The sequence below is a fragment of the Pleurodeles waltl genome, chromosome 9, assembly GCF_031143425.1.
Source record: "Pleurodeles waltl isolate 20211129_DDA chromosome 9, aPleWal1.hap1.20221129, whole genome shotgun sequence".
Classification (NCBI taxonomy): domain Eukaryota; kingdom Metazoa; phylum Chordata; class Amphibia; order Caudata; family Salamandridae; genus Pleurodeles; species Pleurodeles waltl.
In genome coordinates, this window is record NC_090448.1 from 631,123,709 (window position 1) to 631,143,338 (window position 19,630).

At 42.9% G+C, this 19,630-nt stretch overlaps 1 protein-coding gene across 1 annotated transcript in view; it reads left to right on the forward strand.

Moving 5' to 3' along the window:
* The first annotated feature begins 6,708 nt into the window (after positions 1-6,708).
* Positions 6,709-19,630, forward strand: part of SLC1A5 (solute carrier family 1 member 5) — a 33,466-nt gene continuing 20,544 nt past the window's right edge. Inside the window, exons 1-4 of the mRNA XM_069207661.1 lie at positions 6,709-7,855; positions 13,054-13,096; positions 15,980-16,066; positions 16,577-16,743. Coding sequence (XP_069063762.1) covers positions 7,338-7,855; positions 13,054-13,096; positions 15,980-16,066; positions 16,577-16,743 — 815 coding nt within the window. The 5' untranslated portion in view covers positions 6,709-7,337. The remainder of the gene's footprint in view (positions 7,856-13,053; positions 13,097-15,979; positions 16,067-16,576; positions 16,744-19,630) is intronic.

A 19,630-nucleotide genomic window follows, 5' to 3' on the forward strand; every position in this document is an offset into this window, starting at 1 on the left:
GTTATTCATGAATTGTTGTTATATTTGTCTACTGACTAATGATTCTCTTAGTGGTTATTGATTGATTACATTGATTATTGATGTCACTGGTCATTACATTACTAGGATACTCCATGCGATCTAAAAGGTTCATTGGCCTATACGCGTCCCCTTGTAAGTTTACTTATTAAGGACCAGGCGCATTTGCAGTTTTGGTAGCAGCTTGATGGTTAGTTTCCTTGAAGAACTAGTTATGTGGAGATTAGTGGTTATGGTGGTAGTTTAAGTTAGGGTTAGTTGTTCATTTTTATAAGGTTTGAATTTAGTTTTTCTGAAATGGCAATTGTAGCAAAGATGATGTCCCCTTATGTCCAGAAATGACTTTCCCCGATCCTGGATCCAGCTAGTAAAGATGGGTATGTTCTCGGCGTTCTTGTGATAAGTATGAAAGTGGTAAATTGCGCTTGCAAAGGCTTAAGCAAATCGCAGGTGAATTGTGACATATGAGAGGTAAAGTGTTCACTGTAATTATTTCATGAATTACTATCTAGCTTCTACTCTACTTTAAAGACATTCCATAACTGCGGTTAGGAATTTAAGAATAAACACAATGCCCCCACATAAACACACACACAGGAGCGCCACATACAATGGTTTTATGTAGGGAAATAAATACTCATACCAAAAAGGTATTGCTACGCTGACTCAAAACTTTGTCATGGAAAATGAGATAACAATTTAACATTAAGATTTTGAAGTCATTGTCCACCACAGGTGCTCACTCCAGTCCCCTTTATTGGCGAGGCTGCTGCTTTTAGACACATCCCGCTATCCGCGCCTTCCTTTACTCGTAATGGCGTGGGCACTTCCCCATCCTTCCCGCCCAATTTGAGTCTAGGACAATTCCCCTCCCTTGACCACGCCTTCAATCCAGAGAGTTGTCCGGCTACCTCTAGTCAAGACTACCCCAGAGTTAGTATGTTCTCGATAGCGAGACTTGAAACGCTTCATTTGGCATTACTAATGGAGATTTTCTTAGCTTTAGTGAAGGAAAGTCTTGATTTTATTAAACACACGGAGGCGAGTATTATGCTAACTTCTCTTGCTTTAATTTGAACAGCAGGCAAGATAAACTACAAAGCCCAGCAAACCCAGCTGGGAAACTACAAAAAATATGTCATACAGTGTGTAACCAATCAGAGTCACAGATGAGTATAAACATATTGGCTGAGAGCAACAAGTCCTCTTTTCTTGCAGAGCAGTTAAGCCACTCTGAATAAAGGTACAATCAGGAGTAAAATAGCACATGCCAATAAAATTGAAAATAAAGCTTCAAAACGATATACAATATGAACAGTCTTTTGATCAAGATCCGGGGTGAAAAGATCTTGAAGTAGAGTCCTTCCCTGAATCCAGGAGGATGTGGCCATCGGAGTATCCTGGTAGGGTGAAGAAAGAGCCTTAGGATGTCTGGTTGGTAGCGGTAGCTGTACCTGCTGAGAATAAAGGGAGGGTTAAATAGAAGAACAATAGTGGTGGGATAATACTCGCCTCCGTGTGTTTAATAAAATCAAGACTTTCCTTCACTAAAGCTAAGAAAATCTCAATTTTATTACAAACACGGAGGCTCCTATTATGCTAGTTCAAAGCATAGAAATTACTGAATTAGCTACATGGGAAACAGGCTTGCAATAAAAGGTTCTAAAAGTTGAGACATTAGACCAATCAGCGGATTTGAGAATGTCCCCTAAACTCAATCCTGCCCAAAAGGCCTTGGAAGCCATAGCTCCTCTGGTGGAATGGGCCCCAAAAAGGGAGATATTGATACCGGCCAGGTCCATAATCCATTTTACCCAACGGGCTAGAGTAGTGGAAGTGACAGGATTATGAGGGGATCTGAATGAGACGAGGAGTTGAGTTTCAGAAGGCCTTCTCAAATCTCTAGTTCTTGAAATGTATTCTTTTAAACAAGTTCCTACACATATATTAGCATGATCAGGGAAATAAGGATAAAAAAACAGACATTAAGTTAGTTTTTGTTCTTCTTTGAACCTGAAAGAAAACACCTTGAGGAGTATACTGTACAGAAGTCACATCTAGTGCTCTAACGTCAGAAATACGTTTAAGGGAAACTAGACAGAGGAGAATGGTTAGTTTAGCAGAAAGAAATTTTAGGGATAAAAGGGAATTAGACGGTTGAGATAAGAGAAACTGTAAGATTACATTAACATCCCACATGGAATTGTACTTAGGTAAAGGGGGTTTGGTAAAACTAACTCCTTTTAACAGTCGACAAATCAGAGGATGTTCGCCAATGGGTTTATTATTTATTCTATCATGTTCCGCGGAAATTGCGGACCTGTACATGTTGACTGTTCTGTAGGCCTTGCCCTGGGCTGCCAGGGATGCTACAAAATTAACAACTAGGACTACATCTGCTGAAGTGGGATCGGCACCCCTGAGCAGACACCAATTATGCCAGACTGACCAGGCTGACTTGTAAGCTTTGGTTGTGCCGGGAGCCCAGCCTTGACGAATGAAGCTTGCAGCTTCCTGCGAAATTCCTGGGGTTCTCCAGGCAGACCCGAAACCATCCATGCGACTAACTGAAGAGATTGGTTGAGTATCAAGTCGTGAGGTTGTCCTTGGGGATTCAACAAAAGGGAGGGAAAGAGTGGAAGAAGAACAGGGAGGTCTATGAGTAATTCGAGAGCTGAAGGGAACCAAGGCTGACCCTGCCAGAGGGGGGTAATCAAAAGCACTTTGGTGGATTGACGACGGAGCTGCGCCAAAACTCTGGGAATCATTATGAAGGGAGGAATGGCATAGTTGGTTTGGTTGGACCAGTCCTGTTGAAAGGCGTTGGTGGCCAAAGCCTGGGGGTCTGGCCGCCAACTGTAGAATTGAGGGATTTGAGTGTTTAAACGAGAAGCAAAGAGAAGGGACCGAATTTGGAAGAGAGATTGTTGAAGATAGAAGGGTGAAGACGCCAATCGCTGGAGTCTTGGAGATATCCTGAGCACCAATCTGCGATTGTGTTAATATTTCCCGGAAGGTACTCTGCTCGTAGGGAAATCTGATTTTGAAGGCAAAATTCCCATACACTCTTTGCTAGTTCGGCGAGGGGTTTTGACCGAGTACCTCCGAGGTGATTTATATACCGTACTGCTGAAAGATTGTCCATCCGGAGGAGAATAGAACAGCTTACCCTGTCTTTGGCAATGGTTTGGATCGCAAAGGAACCTGCAAGAATCTCTAAACAGTTTATGTGCAGAGATGACTCCTCTCTTGACCATAAACCTCCAGTCGAGAACTGAGCGCATCTTGCGCCCCAACCAGTCCGACTTGCATCGGATTCTAAGACAAGATCTGGTGCTGTAGAGAATATTGCCCGGCCATTCCAAGCGTCTAGGTGATCGAGCCACCATTGGAGTTCGATCCGGGATTCGTGATCTAACAGGATTAGATCCTCGTAAGTAAAGCCTTTTCGGAGATGTCGAATTTTTAGTCGCTGAAGCGCTCGATAGTGAAGAGGACCTGGAAATATGGCTTGAATAGATGAGGCTAACAGACCGATTATATGGGCAAGACTTTTGATCATAAGTTGTGATTTGTTGAGAACCAAGTGTATTTCTTTTTTTATATGGGAAATCTTTTGAGCCGGAAGATGAAGTGTAGCTTCGGTAGAGTCTATGAGAAACCCCAAGAATTCTATGTGATGGGACGGAATGAGATTGGATTTGTCTTTGTTTATAAGAAACCCTAAATTCTGAAGGAGGGAAACAAACATGTCTAATTGTTGTATGAGTAAGGATCTGTCCTGGTGTAGAATTAGAAAATCGTCCAAATATACGATATTTCTGACCCCTTGTGCTCTTAAGTGAGTTATCACTGGCTTCAACACCTTGGTGAAGCACCAAGGAGCTGAAGAAAGGCCAAACGGAAGACACGTAAAGCGGTAAAATTGGTTCTTCCATTGGAATTGTAGAAATTTCCTGAAGGAGTGATGAACGGGAATGGAGAGATAAGCATCTTGTAAGTCTAAACGAACCATCCAATCGTTTGTCAATAACGAATCTCGAAGATGGAGAATAGTTTCCATCTTGAAGTGGTGATAAACCACAAATTTGTTGAAAAATTTGAGGTTTATGACAGGACGATATTTCCTGTTCTTTTTTTGAACCAAGAATAGCGTACTGATGAAGCCTGAAGGATGAGGGAAACATGGCTCTATCGCGTGCTTGAGAGTTAGAGAATGGATCTCTTGAGAAAGAAGAGTGTCTTGTTGTTTGGAAAAAATTAGGGGTTTTGGAACATGATGTTGAAAAGGAACTGAATAGAGTTCTATATGATAGCCTGAGACTGTCTGCAGGACCCATGGATCTGCGGTTAAAGACTGCCAGTTTGTCATGAATAGTGCCGTCCGGCCTCCCACCAACAATGAACCATAAGGAGGAGCGCTTACCTGAATTTTGGGAGCCTCTGGATCTGAAGCCACGTCTGAAGGAACGATACCTTTGTGGGTAAAACTGTGGCTTGTATTCCTGTTGATAGGAAGTGGAGCCTCTGGTCTGGTTGACCGCACCTCTCTGGGTGTATCGGCCGGCAAAGCGTCTCCTGCCTTTGCCGGCTCTTCCAAAAACACGAGAATGAAAAATCTTATGCATGGAAGATTGCGCCTTTTCCAAGGAAGTAAACGTTTGTACATATTTACTGAGTTCTTTAATGAAAGAATCTCCAAACAGCAAACCATTGGCTTCCGGACCCGTCTCCTTAGCTGCGAGAGTATTGAGTTTAGGATCGATTTTGAGTAGCAGGCTTTTGCGTCTTTCTTGCGCCATTGAGGCGTTTGTGTTGCCAAGTAGGCAAATCGCCCGTTGGGCCCAATTGGAAAGGATGACCGGGTCAACTTTCTTGCCTTCGATTCTGGCTTCTTCTGCCAGGTCCAAAATTCTGGTGAGGGGGCCAGAGAGGTCAAGCAACCTGTCCTGACAGTTGGTCCAGGCTCTGTCCACACCTTTTTTGGGATCTTTCCCAAATTTAGTAAAAAACATTATCATATTTGGGTCGATGACAGGGGTATTAGTGATGTTGTTGGGGAGGGAAGGTCTGGGGCACTCAGACTTAAGTCTATTGCGTACTAACTTATCTAACGGTTGACGCAGATTTTTTTAAACATATTCAGAGACATGGTCACAGGGAGTCCATTCAGTGGAATTAGGGTGACGGATAAGGGATGGATCAAACATCGGTTGACCCGCAAAATCTAATAAAGTACTTTTCGATTTAGTTTGAGATGACTCTCCCAATTTGTTTAGAGAAGTTTTACGCCTCTTCTCCACAGGCCCTGACCAGATCATTATGTCTGGATCATCCTTATCCGTGTCTTTATCCGTGTCGGAATCACCCATATCGTCATCTGTATCTCCTAGATTAGTGATTTGTATGGGAAAGGGAATACTAGAGGTGGAGGGTTGGTTGGGTACATTTTTTTACGGAGAGTCTGAATTAGCCTCAACATTGTCTGTCTTTCTCTTCTTGGCCTTGGAAGGGGAGGCAGTAGAAAGTAATCGTTTGATAGAGGCTTCAAATGTTTTAGAAAAACAGGAGATTGAGGAGGAAACCGCTTTCTGGACAGAGTCTTGAATAAAGGAATCTAAATCCTCTTTAAACTGCTGAGCGTCTTCGTCTTCAGAATAATTTTCCATAGCAACAGGGATAAATTGTAATGTTTTAGTCAATTATTTAAGGATTAAATTATGAGTGCCCCTCAAAATGGTTAATTAATTAATTAATTAGTTAATTCAGCCGTCTGAAAACAAACAAGAAAATATTTGTGGAGCGTCTGCTAGAAAAGCCTGAAAACGGCTTTGAAGTCTAATTAAAATGAGCCCCGGCAAAGAAACGGCTTAGGTAATAGTTATTGTTGAAGAAAGAGCTCACCAGGTTTGAAAGAGAGAGAGAGAGAGAGAGAGCAAGCGGTAGCGCTAATGAAGGTTAACCGCAATGCTGCGAGTTGAGAAGAAAACAGCTGATCTGACGCGCGTTGAATAAACACGCTGTCAGAAGCTGTGCCGGCTCACGTTCTGTAAACAAAACGCTGCCGAGCACAGCGCGCGCCCCAGGCGTTCAGTTTAGAACGTTGGGGACGCGATAAAGGAAAAACTATAAACAGCGCTAATACCAACAATAAAAACGAACCGAACAGAGAAAGGGTGTTAATAGGAAGCGCATAGCCATAGAAATGCTTAACTAAACTATATAAAGAAGAAAAAACACCAACTACACATACTAAGGAAATGTAAACACGAGTAGAAAGATAGTACTTATCTTGACTGCGAGCAGCAAGAAAAGAGGACTTGTTGCTCTCAGCCAATATGTTTATACTCATCTGTGACTCTGATTGGTTACACACTGTATGACATATTTTTGTAGTTTCCCAGCTGGGTTTGCTGGGATTTGTAGTTTATCTTGGCTGCTGTTCAAATTAAAGCAAGAGAAGTTAGCATAATAGGAGCCTCCATGTTTGTAATAAAATGCCAAGTTTAGCGACCATGGGCAGAAATAAAATAGAATTTCGCACAATGTTGAATTTTGTATATTTAAAACGACAAAACCCACAATCTAACTGAAATAATTAGTACTGGCCCAGGTCATATTTTAGAGCGACTTGAAAAAGCGGCCTCAATGTACTTTCGTGTTACAAGAGTATCGATACTTTCACCTCGTGATTCCCACGAGGAAACACTTGATCCAACATGCAGTGATGGACATGTGCGCTCGTTCGAAATATTCCAGCAGGACAAATACAACACGTGTCTCTTTTAGTACAAACGCCGCTAAAAAAAATAGTATACCATTTGCTGTCATGTCGCATATATAATTCTGTTATATAATTCAAAATATGTTAAAGCAAAAGAATAAAAACAAAAATAGTCTAAGATCAGGCGGTGCACGCTGTGCCCTTGTGTCTTCGCTCTAAGATGGCTGCTGTGGCTGAGCCACTCTCTCGGCGGTTTCAGGCTGCCCTCTCTTGCTCGGCTCAGGCTGCTGGGGGATGGCCGGGGCTGCTCGGAAGCCCGCCTGGAAGGGAGGAGAGGTTGTTTGAGCTTAAGATTCGCGTCCCTGCTCCCTCCACCACCCCGTCTACTATCAACTGTCATCTGCAGGAGGCGTGTCTGGGGGGACACCCTGCCTCTGCGCAGCCGCTGGCCACGTCCCTCCTCTAAGCCGGTCTTCAAGAGGCTTTAGCTGCCCAGGTGCGTTTCAGACTGCGAGGACAAGAGCTTCGAGGGTACAGATCCCGGAACCCTCAGAGCAGTGGAAGTCCAGGACACAGCACTACCGATCGCAAAGAAATGGCAGACACCATGAAGAGCGCCTCTAACGGGGATGTCGCTAACGGTGGTCCGGTGTCCCCTGTCCGCGAATCTCCCTCACCGGGCGGATGGCAGCGGATTCGCTGCTTTCTTGCGTCCAACGCCCTGGTGATTCTGACTGTCCTGGGTGTGCTCATTGGAGTAGCCTTGGGACTGGGGGTGCGCGCCGTGGGTCTGTCCCATGCCCAGCAGCTGGCATTTGGCTTCCCCGGGGAGCTGCTCCTGCGATTGCTCAAGATGATCATCCTGCCGCTGGTGGTATGCAGCTTGGTGGCGGGGGCAGCCTCACTAGACCCCGCCGCGCTGGGCAAGCTCGGGGGCTGGGCCATGCTCTTTTTCCTAATCACCACTCTGCTGGCATCAGCTCTGGGGGTTACTATGGCGTTCATCATCCAGCCAGGGGCCGGAGCCACCATCAGCAGCCCGTCCCTGGGGCTCAGCGACGATGGGATCCCGGACTCCAAGGATGTGGGAGATTCTTTCTTGGACCTGATCAGGTGAGTGTCAGAGGTTGGGGCACAGGTGGCATCATGTCATGTCCTAGGGGCTTGGTGACATTTGACTTACTGGGTATTTTAAGAGCACATATGGGGAGATGTTGCGGAATCTGAATCAACTCTAGCTGCACGATGTCAGCTACTTCTGAATAGCACAAACCGGCGTTGAGGCGATTGAATGCGGGCTTAGTAAAGGAAAGCTGGTTTATGATCTCGCCTGAAGGAACGTTAAAGTAGCCTACGGTTGTAGGTGGTTGCGGGGGAGGGCGAATGGCACCCAAGTAGCAGGGGAAGTATTGGTATCACAAGTTGTTTAAATGTCAAATGTGTGTTTTTATAATGTCCACACAACTCAAACTGTTCGAGAGTACCACATTATTTCGCCTACTGTGCCAGCTGTCGCTGCTTCCACTGATTGGAGCGGAATCCGTCTGCTATTCTGTGGGTCCTTTTGATATTTGCAAGGACACCTCATCTAAGCAGTGTCCTTCCTCTCGCTGGAGCGCAGCCAAAAATAAAGCTAACCTTTATTCTCCGCTCTGCGTGGCGCCCCTGACCTGGAATCCTGCGGCAGCTGTCAGATGGCGCTTATCTAGCCCGTACAAAGCCTACCCCGCTGCATTAGCATTGTGTGCATGTACTACTGCCAGCTGCCATGTGTCGCCCTCCCGGTTATGGCCCCTCCTATCTCCTGGTGTCTGATGCAATGCTAGCAGTCGATTGAGTGTCTGAAGAGCACATGGGTTTTCTTCGTCATCAGACTTGCGCGGGCGAGCCCAATCCGGTGCTTTGTGACACACACGCAGCCTGGCGTGGGCGGCGAGTTTGTTTGTGGTGTTCTGTAGTTAAGGGCACCACTTGGGGTGCTTTCAGTGCATACCGCAGCTTGTCATACAACCATCCCCTACCAGATGCACACACTTGATGTGACTTGCTGAGTCATGTTCAGATGGCACATTTTTGCCCTGCATCTAGCTCTGACACAGCAAATTTCTTAGCTTTCTTTGTAATTGAGAGATATCCTTTGTATGCTGAACAGCAATGGAGCTTTTGCCCTTCCTTCCTAGGATACACATTCCTTTTATTTATAGTTAGTCTGTTTGCCTTGTCTGAGGATACATTTTCTACAAAGTCATCATGATTTCAAATCCATCATTCACCCGAGGGAAATGTGTTAGTACTTGCTTGCCAGGCCAGTTCCTAATGCTCCTAAAGAGTCTCAGTAATGAAAAGTAACACGCCCAGGAAGGCAGTTTCAGTGCCAGATTTTCGACATAACTTCAGAATAAACGAGATGCACTTATATTCATTGAATGCAAATTAATTTTACCTGGATATTCTTAAATCTGGCATCCTGGACCTAAGCTGGATACACATGGATATCTCAAGATAGTAGACAACGTCCAATCCACCTCTTGTTACTGTAAAGTATCCTGTTGACAGGTTTATCCGTCTATCTCTTCTCTACTGAGACCATTGACACGATTGGAATTGTATTTATTTTTGGACTTTGTATCAGAGTTTTTGCACATTTTACACCAGAAGCTCATTTTATAGCTTTATCGTGTGGCTTGCAATTGCTTTGTGGGCTCCATTTGCACTGCAGTGTGTTTCATACCCCTTTATGCACAGTGTTTTAGCACCACCATGACTCCAGTGAAGTTTGAGGTCCCTTACTTCTTTGTGAAAGCAGCAGTACTCATCCATTTAGGGTCTTATCTTTTCAGTCTTTTGCATCTTACTGTGGAGATGTGTATGCTGGGTATTTGGTGCTGGTTATGTGCTGGCTCCAGACTGCTGAACGGTGTCCTGTTTGCTACAGAAGAGAACAATGACATATCACAACACCTGGATTAGTTTGATTCTTTACCTATTGGTAAGGAAAATTTGGTCAAGGTAGGCTGGAGTGCTTTGGACCCAATGGCATGATTCCATTCTTTGGCCTGATTGCGTCCTGCCTCTACTGCAAGGTTATCTGTGGGCCATTTTTCCCTGCGATAAAAGGAGGAGTTGGAAAGTGATTGTGTAACTGTTGGCACCTGAAGAGCTACTGGGTCTTATCTTAGGCGGCAGCTTTACACAGTGATAGGAGGGCCATATTTAGGAGGCTAGATATCATTGTCTGTTGCACTAATGATAAGAACAGTGATACCAGTGACCTGTTTGGAGTCTTGCCTTCCTGAGCCTTTGGCTTTTGTTCATTCGCTTCCTGCTTAATGTATGTAGATTAACAAACCTTCTGATTGTGAATTTAGCTTGGAACAATGCCGCATTAATATCACATGCCAATTGTCTCCTTACAACTTCGGTTTTAAGTTGTAAATATCTAGTTTGGAACCTAGAATAATTAATAGGGAGACACAAGTATTATTGATGTAAGTGCGAGGCTGCCAACCCCGTGCTTCAAGTAGTACATCATCTATTTTCACCATTAGATGATATGAAACTCTGTGTCCAAATCAGTGGACAGATGACCTCCATTAACCAGCAAAGGCCACCTCTGCATGTGTGGAGAGCTGCAAATGTGCTGTGACTTGACGACATGAGTGACCTCCAACAAATAGTCCCAGAACACAGAATCATCAGCAATAAGTCACCTCTTGCTCCATCACAGTTCACAAATGCACACTCTATAAAAATTTCAGGAACTCATTTTTGACGCACTACTATTGTTCCCAAAACCCATCCATAAATTTAAGGGACGAAGATTTGCAATCCCACAGCTCCTAAACAAATTGAGGCAAACTCTTCCCATGACTTGAGGTCCTCTGCCCAAACTCTTACTCTTTTCCAGCTAGAGTACTGAAACGCAGTAATCTAAGAACTCAATATGGTGACCTGAAGGCACTTCATTATGGTCAAATGTCAACGAGGCACACACGTTGTGCTTTAAACATTTTCACTTTATTACAGAGACGGTTTACCAGCTCCTCTGGATCAGCTTTAGTGTCAAATCAAAGTATCCTCGACGTACCCACATGAATCCATACATACTTTGCTTATTAGCTTGGATCACTCCGCAACTAGGGCCAAACCAGACCCTCAACTGCCATAGTAACCCAGCACAAAGGAACTTACTCTATTTTATGATCTTCATGGTGGCTGCCCTTACTCTGGAACACAGTTTGGAGCACATTTTTGATTCTTCAAAAATGTAGAGAGATTTCCAAGAGTTGTCTGGGAAATCAGTGACTTGTATACAATTCTTAAGTGCCTAATAATTGCCAAAATCAGAGGTGTGCAACGCCCCATACAGAAATAAAACACGTGCCGATTTACAGTAAACCTATGTTTCCGTTTGCTTCCTTGAAAAGAAATTGATGAATAGAAATAAACTTCCAAATTTGTGGGTGTTCACCAACTTTTTCGAGTTAAATATACCCATAAATATCCATATGTCCCCTTTCACTTGTCAATGTAGAAATTGCACCACCCCTTCAGAATTTCCATATCAGCAAGTCCTACTAGCAAAGAAGTCAATTTTAATTTGGCTTTAGCCTCATAATAATTTTTTTGTGCAAACGTAGATTGAAATGGGCGTGCTAAAACTTGAACAAAAAAACCTGTCTGTCGGAGGCATGAATGCGTACTCTTGGTGTATGTAAGCTGTGCCTTGCAGGGAAACCAGAAATTAACCTTTTTTTAAACTTATTTTTATGTTAGTGTTGCTGTTGTGATGGGGTGGATTTCGTTTTTTTGAGGCTTTGTATTTGTCAGTTTTTGAAAGTCTTGTTTTGTCTTGATTAGGAGGAGGGCGACAGGGTCAGACCTTGCTCTAGTCTGTAATGTCTGTGAAGAATTAGTTCTTGGTATGAGGGAGGAGTTGACGTCACTTGACGTCTTGACGGATTCCTGAAATTTTATTTTGGGAGCCTGGGCTGTGTCCACATGCTTTACTGGTTTGCTCAGCAGTGAATGGGATGTTTATTCGGTTGTAATTGAAACCAGTTTCCTAAATGTTTAGAACCAGTTTGAGCCGGAATGGTTGTGTGAAAGCCTGAGGCGCGTATGGTGGGTACTCTTTATTCAACAGTCTGGGCGGGTAGGGAGGTTGCGAGAGTAACGAGTTACTACTACCTCCACTATCACCCTACATCCGTTTTTTGCAAACTGGGGGTATTTTTGGTGGGTCACGAAAGTTCAAGCAGTAAACAAAAGTGCTTTTACATTCTGTATTTATCTGGTCACATGCTGCGCATCATAGACAGTGGTCAACGTCAGGCGATGTCTCCTGTGTTTTTTCCATGAGTACTGGTGTTTAAAAATTCTTTTAAGTATGTAGTCGAAATTTTTTTTTTTTTTTAAAGTTGTATTATCTGTCACATTCTTGCTCGGGTACATGAAGTGTGGAAGAAAAAGTTGTAGGATGTAATTTTTTCGTAACACAACAAAATGTAAATATCTGTGAATGAACTGCACGCATTCAGCAGTCAGGAATGCAAAACTAAAGCACTTTTTTTTTTTTTAAATAATCCTGAAATGTGATAGAAACAAAGATTGTAGGAACAAATCAAGACACTTTACGTGACGATACACAAATAATAACTATTCACTGAAACTATGGCCACACATTCTCATTTGTGTAACTATAGTGTTATGAGTAAAACTGTATGTCTTCTAATTTAGTGACTGTTGCAATGGAAAATGTGCTCTCTGTAAATGACAGTGCACTTCCACACGATGTTTTAGTTGCATTAGAAAATTGCCTGCCTCATCCATTAAAGCTAGATGAATTGGGAAAGTTTGTCCTACTAATGGTTGTAGATCAAAAAATGTTTAGGCAGCAATGCCCTCCAGTATTTTTTGACTCTAATAAGTTTGATGTATTGTTTTGGTTTTATTGGAAGGAGCTACTTAACAGATTCGTCTCGGCTTCTACTTCTAAATGAAACCGATGTATTGATTGGCACGCTCTGCCATACTCCTGACCAATCTGATTCGTTAGCTGATCTTTAAAGTTGCTTGTTCGCTAAAAAATTTGATACACCACTGTCACCTTCTTTCATTCCTCAGTTAAGGATACTAATATCTTAGCTTGAGCTGAGCTGTCAGGTGTATAACTTTCTTTTGTCTAAATCTCAAAGATTCAAAAGCCTAATTCTCCCCCCCCCCCCCCATTCGTTTCTAGATTTAGCATTGCTTTTCGATCTTGTTAAAATGCTACATTACTAATACCTTTTTTTTTTCTCTCTCCTCAGAAACATTTTCCCATCAAACCTTGTTTCTGCTGCGTTTCAGTCGGTGAGTTAGCCTTTCTTACAAACTGCTTCTAAGAGGGACACCATTTGTTCGAAATGGGGTCTCTAGTTGGCAGTCGGTGTACAACCTGTCCAAGTAGGGACCCTCACTCTAGTCAGGGTAAGGGAGATATACAGCTCAGATAACCCCTGCTCACTCCTTTGGTAGCTTGACACAAGGAGTCAGGCTTATCTCAGAGGCAATGTGTAAAGTATTTGTACAAACACACACAGTAACACAATGAAAACACCACAAGTGGACTCCACACTAGTTTATAAAAATAGCCAATATTTATCTAAATCAAACAAGACCAAAACGACAAAAATCCAACTTACACAAGCAAAAATATGAATTTTTAAAGTACGACAAATCTTAATCCATAGAAATCAATGGATGCATTGTTTTAGCACAGAGTACCTGGTATGCTTAAAAAAATAAAGCCGCCCGGGCAAGCGAGCATTGGAAAAGCAAGTGATGCATCGATTTTGTACTCAGAATTGAGGCCTTGTGTCAATTCTTTCCTACCAGGGAAGGGATGCGTCAATTTCAGGACAAGCAGCCTCAGGTCTGTGAGGTGCTGTTGAAGATGTTGACGCCCAGGGTTAATGTGTGGAAAATTCCGACTCTGTGCCAAGGGTCTGTGTTGAGTACAGGCGCTGTGTCGATGTTCTGACATGCACACAGCGGTGCATGGATTTTCCCTCGCAGGTTACCAGCTTCCACTTCTAAGGGCCCAGGGACTGGATTTGACACCACTTAGCAAGTCAGCCCAGAAGAAGAGCCCAGGCACTGGCAGATGAAGTCTCTGACACTTCAGAACGGGGCAAGCTTCGTCCAAGACCTTGGAGAAACTTCACAAGCAGGGTTTCAGAAAGAATCGTCCAGTCCTTTACCTCTTAAGGCAGAGGCAGCAGCAGGCCAGCACAGGAAAGCAATGGACAGAGTGGCATGTCCTCCTCAAGTATCAAGCTCTTCTCCTTGGCAGAGGTTCCTCTTGATCTAGAAGTAATCTAAAAGTGTGTTTTTTTTGCGTCCACTTGTTATACTCCTTTCTGCCTTTGAAGTAGGCAAACGTCAAAGAAAAGTCTCTGTTGTTGACAAGATCCTGCCTTGCCCAGGCTTGGCCCCAGACACACACTAGGGGGGCTTGAGTTTGCATTGTGTGAGGACAGGCACAGCCCTTTCAGGTGTGTCAGCTCCTCCCTCCCCCCTCTAGCCCAGGAGACTCAGCAGGATATGCAGGGCACTCATCAGCTCCCTTTGTGTCACTGACTAGAGGGAATTCACAAACATCCCAATTGTCAGTTTGACCCAGACATGGATTCCACAGGCAGGCAGAGGCACGGAATGGTTAAGCAAGAAAATGCCCACTTTCTAAAAGTGGCATTTTCAAACAGACAGTCTAAAAATCAACTCTACCAAAATATGTATTTTTAAATTGTGAGTACTGAGACCCCAAGCTCCATATCTCCATCTGCTCCCGATGGGAAACTGCACTTAAAAGAAATTTAACAGCAGTCCCCATGTTAATCTATGCAAAAGATAGGCCTTGCAATAGAGATAACCCAATTTGGAAGTGTTTCACTATTAGTACATGTAAAACACAACAGTACATGTCCCGCCTTTTAAATACACTGCACCCTGACTATGGGGCTAACTAGGGCCTACCTTACTGGTGAGTTACATGTAGTAAAAGGGAAGGTTTGGGCCTGGCAAGTGGGTATGTTTGCCAGGTCAACACTGCACACACTCATGTGGGTGGTACAATTTGTGCTGCAGGCCCACCAGTAGCTTTTGATTTACAGGCCCTGGGCACCTTTAGTGCACTTTACTAGGGACGTACCAGTAAATCAAATGAGCCAATCATGGTAAACTAATTACCAATATCTTTTAGACCAGGAGCACTTGTACTTTAGCACTGGTTAGCAGTGGTAAAGTGCCCAGAGGATCAAAACAGCAAAAACGAATTACAGCACAGGGTCTAAAAACAGGAGGTCAAAGCAAAAAGTACAGGAAAACCATGTCCAGAGCTGCCAGGTCTAACATGGTTCATGTTGAAATCAACACTGCCACCAGATCCTACCAATGCTCTGTGACGCTCTGTTGAACAGGCTTGGGGTGGCACTCATAGCAAATATGAGTGATAAAGCTTAAGATGAACAATTTTGTAGGTGGCAAGGTAGAATGGAATTAGTTTATTTCTTGGAGGAGGTTCTACACTAGTTTGTCAGGTACATGGAGCTGGGTTAGGGGACTTTATGCTGGTGTTCAGGTTTTTCAAAGTTTGTATGTGATTGGATTCATAATTGTACTGCCGTCTCCAATTTGAGCTGCGAGTAGAAGAAATTGTTACCTAGGGGGGTGCAGTAACCAAAAATATGTTTTCATGCTGATTGCCCCCATCTAGGCCTCATGGTTTTTCAGTTACGTTGTCGAAGAGGCAGTATATAGCCCTTAGCATCCCCAACCCCCTGGTTTCCTGTGAGTGAAAACAACAGAACAGAAGCCTGGTGGCAGCTACTGTCCAGCACAAGCCAGAGTGACATTGGAGGTAGATTTGGCGGGAAGAGTTGTGCACGCCCACCCACCCCCCACTTCACACTGACCTCATTTGTGGGTATTTCTTCTCCAAATTAGCTTTGGCTGGTGGGAATGGCTTCTGGGCAGCAGTATTTACGAAAACTTCTCAGCTCACCTTTACCTATTGAGGATTAGCACTTGTCATGGGGTGATTTGATTAGAGAGAAGGAGCCACATTCACAACAGTAGACGTTAAACATTGCTTGATCTAGTTATCCGAGTTAAATATTTGAGTGTGAAAACGATTGTGTTGTTTATCGTTCACCATAAGTATATTAATGCCGATTTTGCCATTTATCTTTTCAGTATAGCACCAGTTACAAATTCATCCGAATAAAGAAGAATATAACGGACGAGCTAGGTGGCCTTAACGAGACAATTACTGTTGAAAAGGTTTGTTTGCATCCGTGTTTGCCTGATGGATACTGGCTGCCTTAAGATAACCATATTGCATGTTTGTTTTGGCCTCGTTCAGTTTTGTTGTCCTCCTTCTCTCCCTGCATGTCTTTGTCACTCCAACCTCCCATAATTTGTTTTGCAATGATGCATAGGTTCTCAGTGCGGGCTTTGGGTGGTTCAGGTAATTACTATAGTATGTCACGTGTTTCTAAGACCAAGCAAAGATGGAAAGAAAATGGACCTTCTTGTTGGCTGGACAACCTGCAAACCATTATAAATAGAGAATATATATTGTTTGCTTCAAAAGGAAAGGTTCAGTCTGTTATCGCTTCATATTTATTCATGAATGAAGACTAGGGTGCAAGCCTCTAGTACCAATTTTTAGGATCTCAGTCCCTCCTTTGTGAAAAAATAGTAACGTCCTTGGATGTTGGCATCTTGGGCTCAAGCAGTAGCTCTCACACATGATTAAATTAGTAAACTGTAGTATTTTTTTTTTCCCAGGTTCCTTTTGGAATGGATGTCGATGGCATGAACATCTTGGGGCTTGTCGTGTTTGCCATTGTGTTTGGAATTGCTCTCCGAAAACTAGGGGAAGAGGGTGAAATCTTGATAAAGTTTTTCAACTCCTTTAATGAAGCGACTATGGTTCTCGTCTCCTGGATTATGTGGTACGTGTGCCACAGGCAAAATGTTTACTTGTTTGTTATACACATGTTTATGCATGCCTTGGTACTCAGCAGGCACATCCCTGTCCTTCGTGCATGCTGTCTAGTTTGTGTTTGTTAGTCTGCCTCCTAACTCTGGTATTTCATGTTTGCCTCTGTCTTTGTAGACAAAGCCTTATGATCAGCGCCATTGGAATTATGAGGCAGGGGAGCACCAAATTAGCGGCAGGGTTGACTAAATTATGTGGCAAAAATAGGAAAATAAGCATTTTTTTTGTAGTATTACTTAATTTGGCATTTTTGCACAATGGTATTACTGTCTGGGCAAAGAGATCACTCAGTACTAATATACCAACCATATACATAAATAAGCAACTTAAAGATGACTAGTTAACCTTTGCAAGGGGGTTTGCAATGCACTTAAACACATCACCACGTTTTTAGTAACTTTTGATCTGTTTGAGCTAGTAACCTTTTTTGGTTAAAATCTGCAGGTTATGCAGCAGATGATGGATTATGCAAAAAAGGCTGCGGTCGCCCAATCACATTTTTCCAGTGGCCCTGCTTATAATGCAGGACACTTAACTAAAAGCATTGCTTCTTAGTTCTGCAGAACAAACATTTCTCACAAAACTGCGGGAGATGCTACTTAATTTTGAATTATGTCCCTCTGATTGGAGGAAAGAGGCGTTTTTCACTGGAGCACAATTTTGAGAGACTGCTGCGTGAACATTAATTTTGAAATCCACTCTCGGTAGGCAATGCTGCCTGCTTAAAAAAAACACTGAGCACACAACCCAATCAACACAAGTTTGTCAGTGTTAGTTTCTTCCCCACTAACATCTAAAACAAGAATTTTGGATATCCAGTCGTTAAAACTTAAAATTAAGTCATGCCGCTTATCACCCCTCGGAAAATGCTGTGAGGCACAAAGGTATATCAAAATAGGCGACTTTGTTTTTCAGTACTCAGCTACTCATGTCTTTGACCTTCGTTCTATGCATCTGCCCCACACAGTGAAAGATGCGCGGAACGGCCTTGCTGGCTTGATCCCTCTGTGGTTCTAGACTTTTTGTTTATTAACATTTATATTCTGGTAGCTTAATATGATCATCAGGTGCTCAACTTGAAAAGGAGGGTAGCAATTGGGGGAAAGGGAACTGCGTATTCTGCCTGAAAATATTTTCAATTAAAAATAATCTGTGAAATGAGAGAATTGTTGCAAAACAAATAATAACATAACAGTACTGGAGTATGTTCACTTTATCTAGCCCTTTTGCTCTAGCTTTATTTGGGGACTGTATGTACTTTGTATTGTCTGCATTAAAGGTACGCCATCTGCCTTTTGTATGCACATTAGTGCTTTCTTTAACTTGGTGCCATTCTCGTACAGTTCTGCGGTATCGATTGATGGGTTGTGTATTGGTGTGGTTAGTAGAGATTAGTTTGTTAAGTATTTTAGATTACTAATGATTTGTGCTACATAATATGAATTCAGGAGATGTAAAGAAGGTAATCTGCAACAGGAAAGTGCAACAGAGATGTGAAATGACCGAGTCTCTGCCTCAAACACCCTATTCAGAGGACCCTCTCCACCATGAAAGACAAGTAACTATGTTAGTGCAAGAGGGGCAGTGGGAAGGAAAGAGTTGAGATTCCACTGGTCTCTGCTAAATTGATGCCCATAGCCACGTTTTCTAATAAAAGAATACGAATGATCCCAATTTGTTTGAAAAAGTACATATTTCTCCTCGAGAGGACAGTGTAACGAGACTATGCCTGTTAAGTGACCACCTTGAAAGCTGTGACCGGCTAAAGCGTAGCTCACTTCATTAGCTATTTATTGGTGAATGCTCACCTCATCAGTTGTTTGAGCTCATCTTGATTTTTGTCCTCCTCCGTGAGGCTGCTTGAATCTCCAGGTTTTGCTGTCATTGGTAGGGATGTTTTTTAAAAGTTGAGAGCTCAACTAGAAAGTTGAGTTTTGGTGCAAATCTCGTTTCTGCCTAGTCGAAGAGATGACCGTGGCTCCGGTGTCCTGACATACTGGGTCTTAGACCTCTACATGTGCTTTTTTTTATTGCTTTATCTTTATTTGTTGATCTAGATCATGGATACTCGCAAACATTTTCCCAGGGGCCAAAAAGTTTGGTCTGTGACGTGCCTGGGGGCCGCATTGATGCCAGGGTAGTGGCGGTCGGGTAGGGTGGCTAGGGGGATTGATGGCAAGGTAGGTGTAGGGGAAGCAAAGGATATACATCTAGTGGCTGAAATAAACAATAGGAAACCAGAAAACCTGGAATTAATCCCGGCTTACCCACTTTTCCAAATTGTGTGATCCTAGGCAATTGTTTAGTGTCACTTTCCCTCCTTTTACTGCATTATCACATTTAAGATGACCTCGAAATACATGATTCATGTATGATAGGAACCCAGGCCACCCATAAAGTGCACATACCAATTGACTTGCCTCTTTAATTTACTATTGGTGGTGTTCCCAGGGTAAGGGAAATAATTAATGTTTCCAAATTTGTTTCCAAATGTATGTTTGAAAACTATAACTTTTAAATGAATACATCTCAATGCACTGATAAAATAAATTGTACTAAGACGAAAAGGTTCTGCATGTTAACTAAATACACTTTTTAAATTTTGAAGCGACTGTCTTAGTTTTACACTTATGCTGCAAGATGTCTTTAAAAATGAAGGCGTTTCTAAAGTTAAGTGCAAGAGTCCCTAGTTACATCCTTTCTTTAACACCAATTAAGTTTGAAATAAATGATAAATAAATGATTGTGTGTGTATTTAATATTTTTGTTAATGTGGTCGAGCAAACAGCTGCCCAGTGCTCCTGTTGCCCCAGGGGCCGCATGTAAAGGTCAGAGGGGCC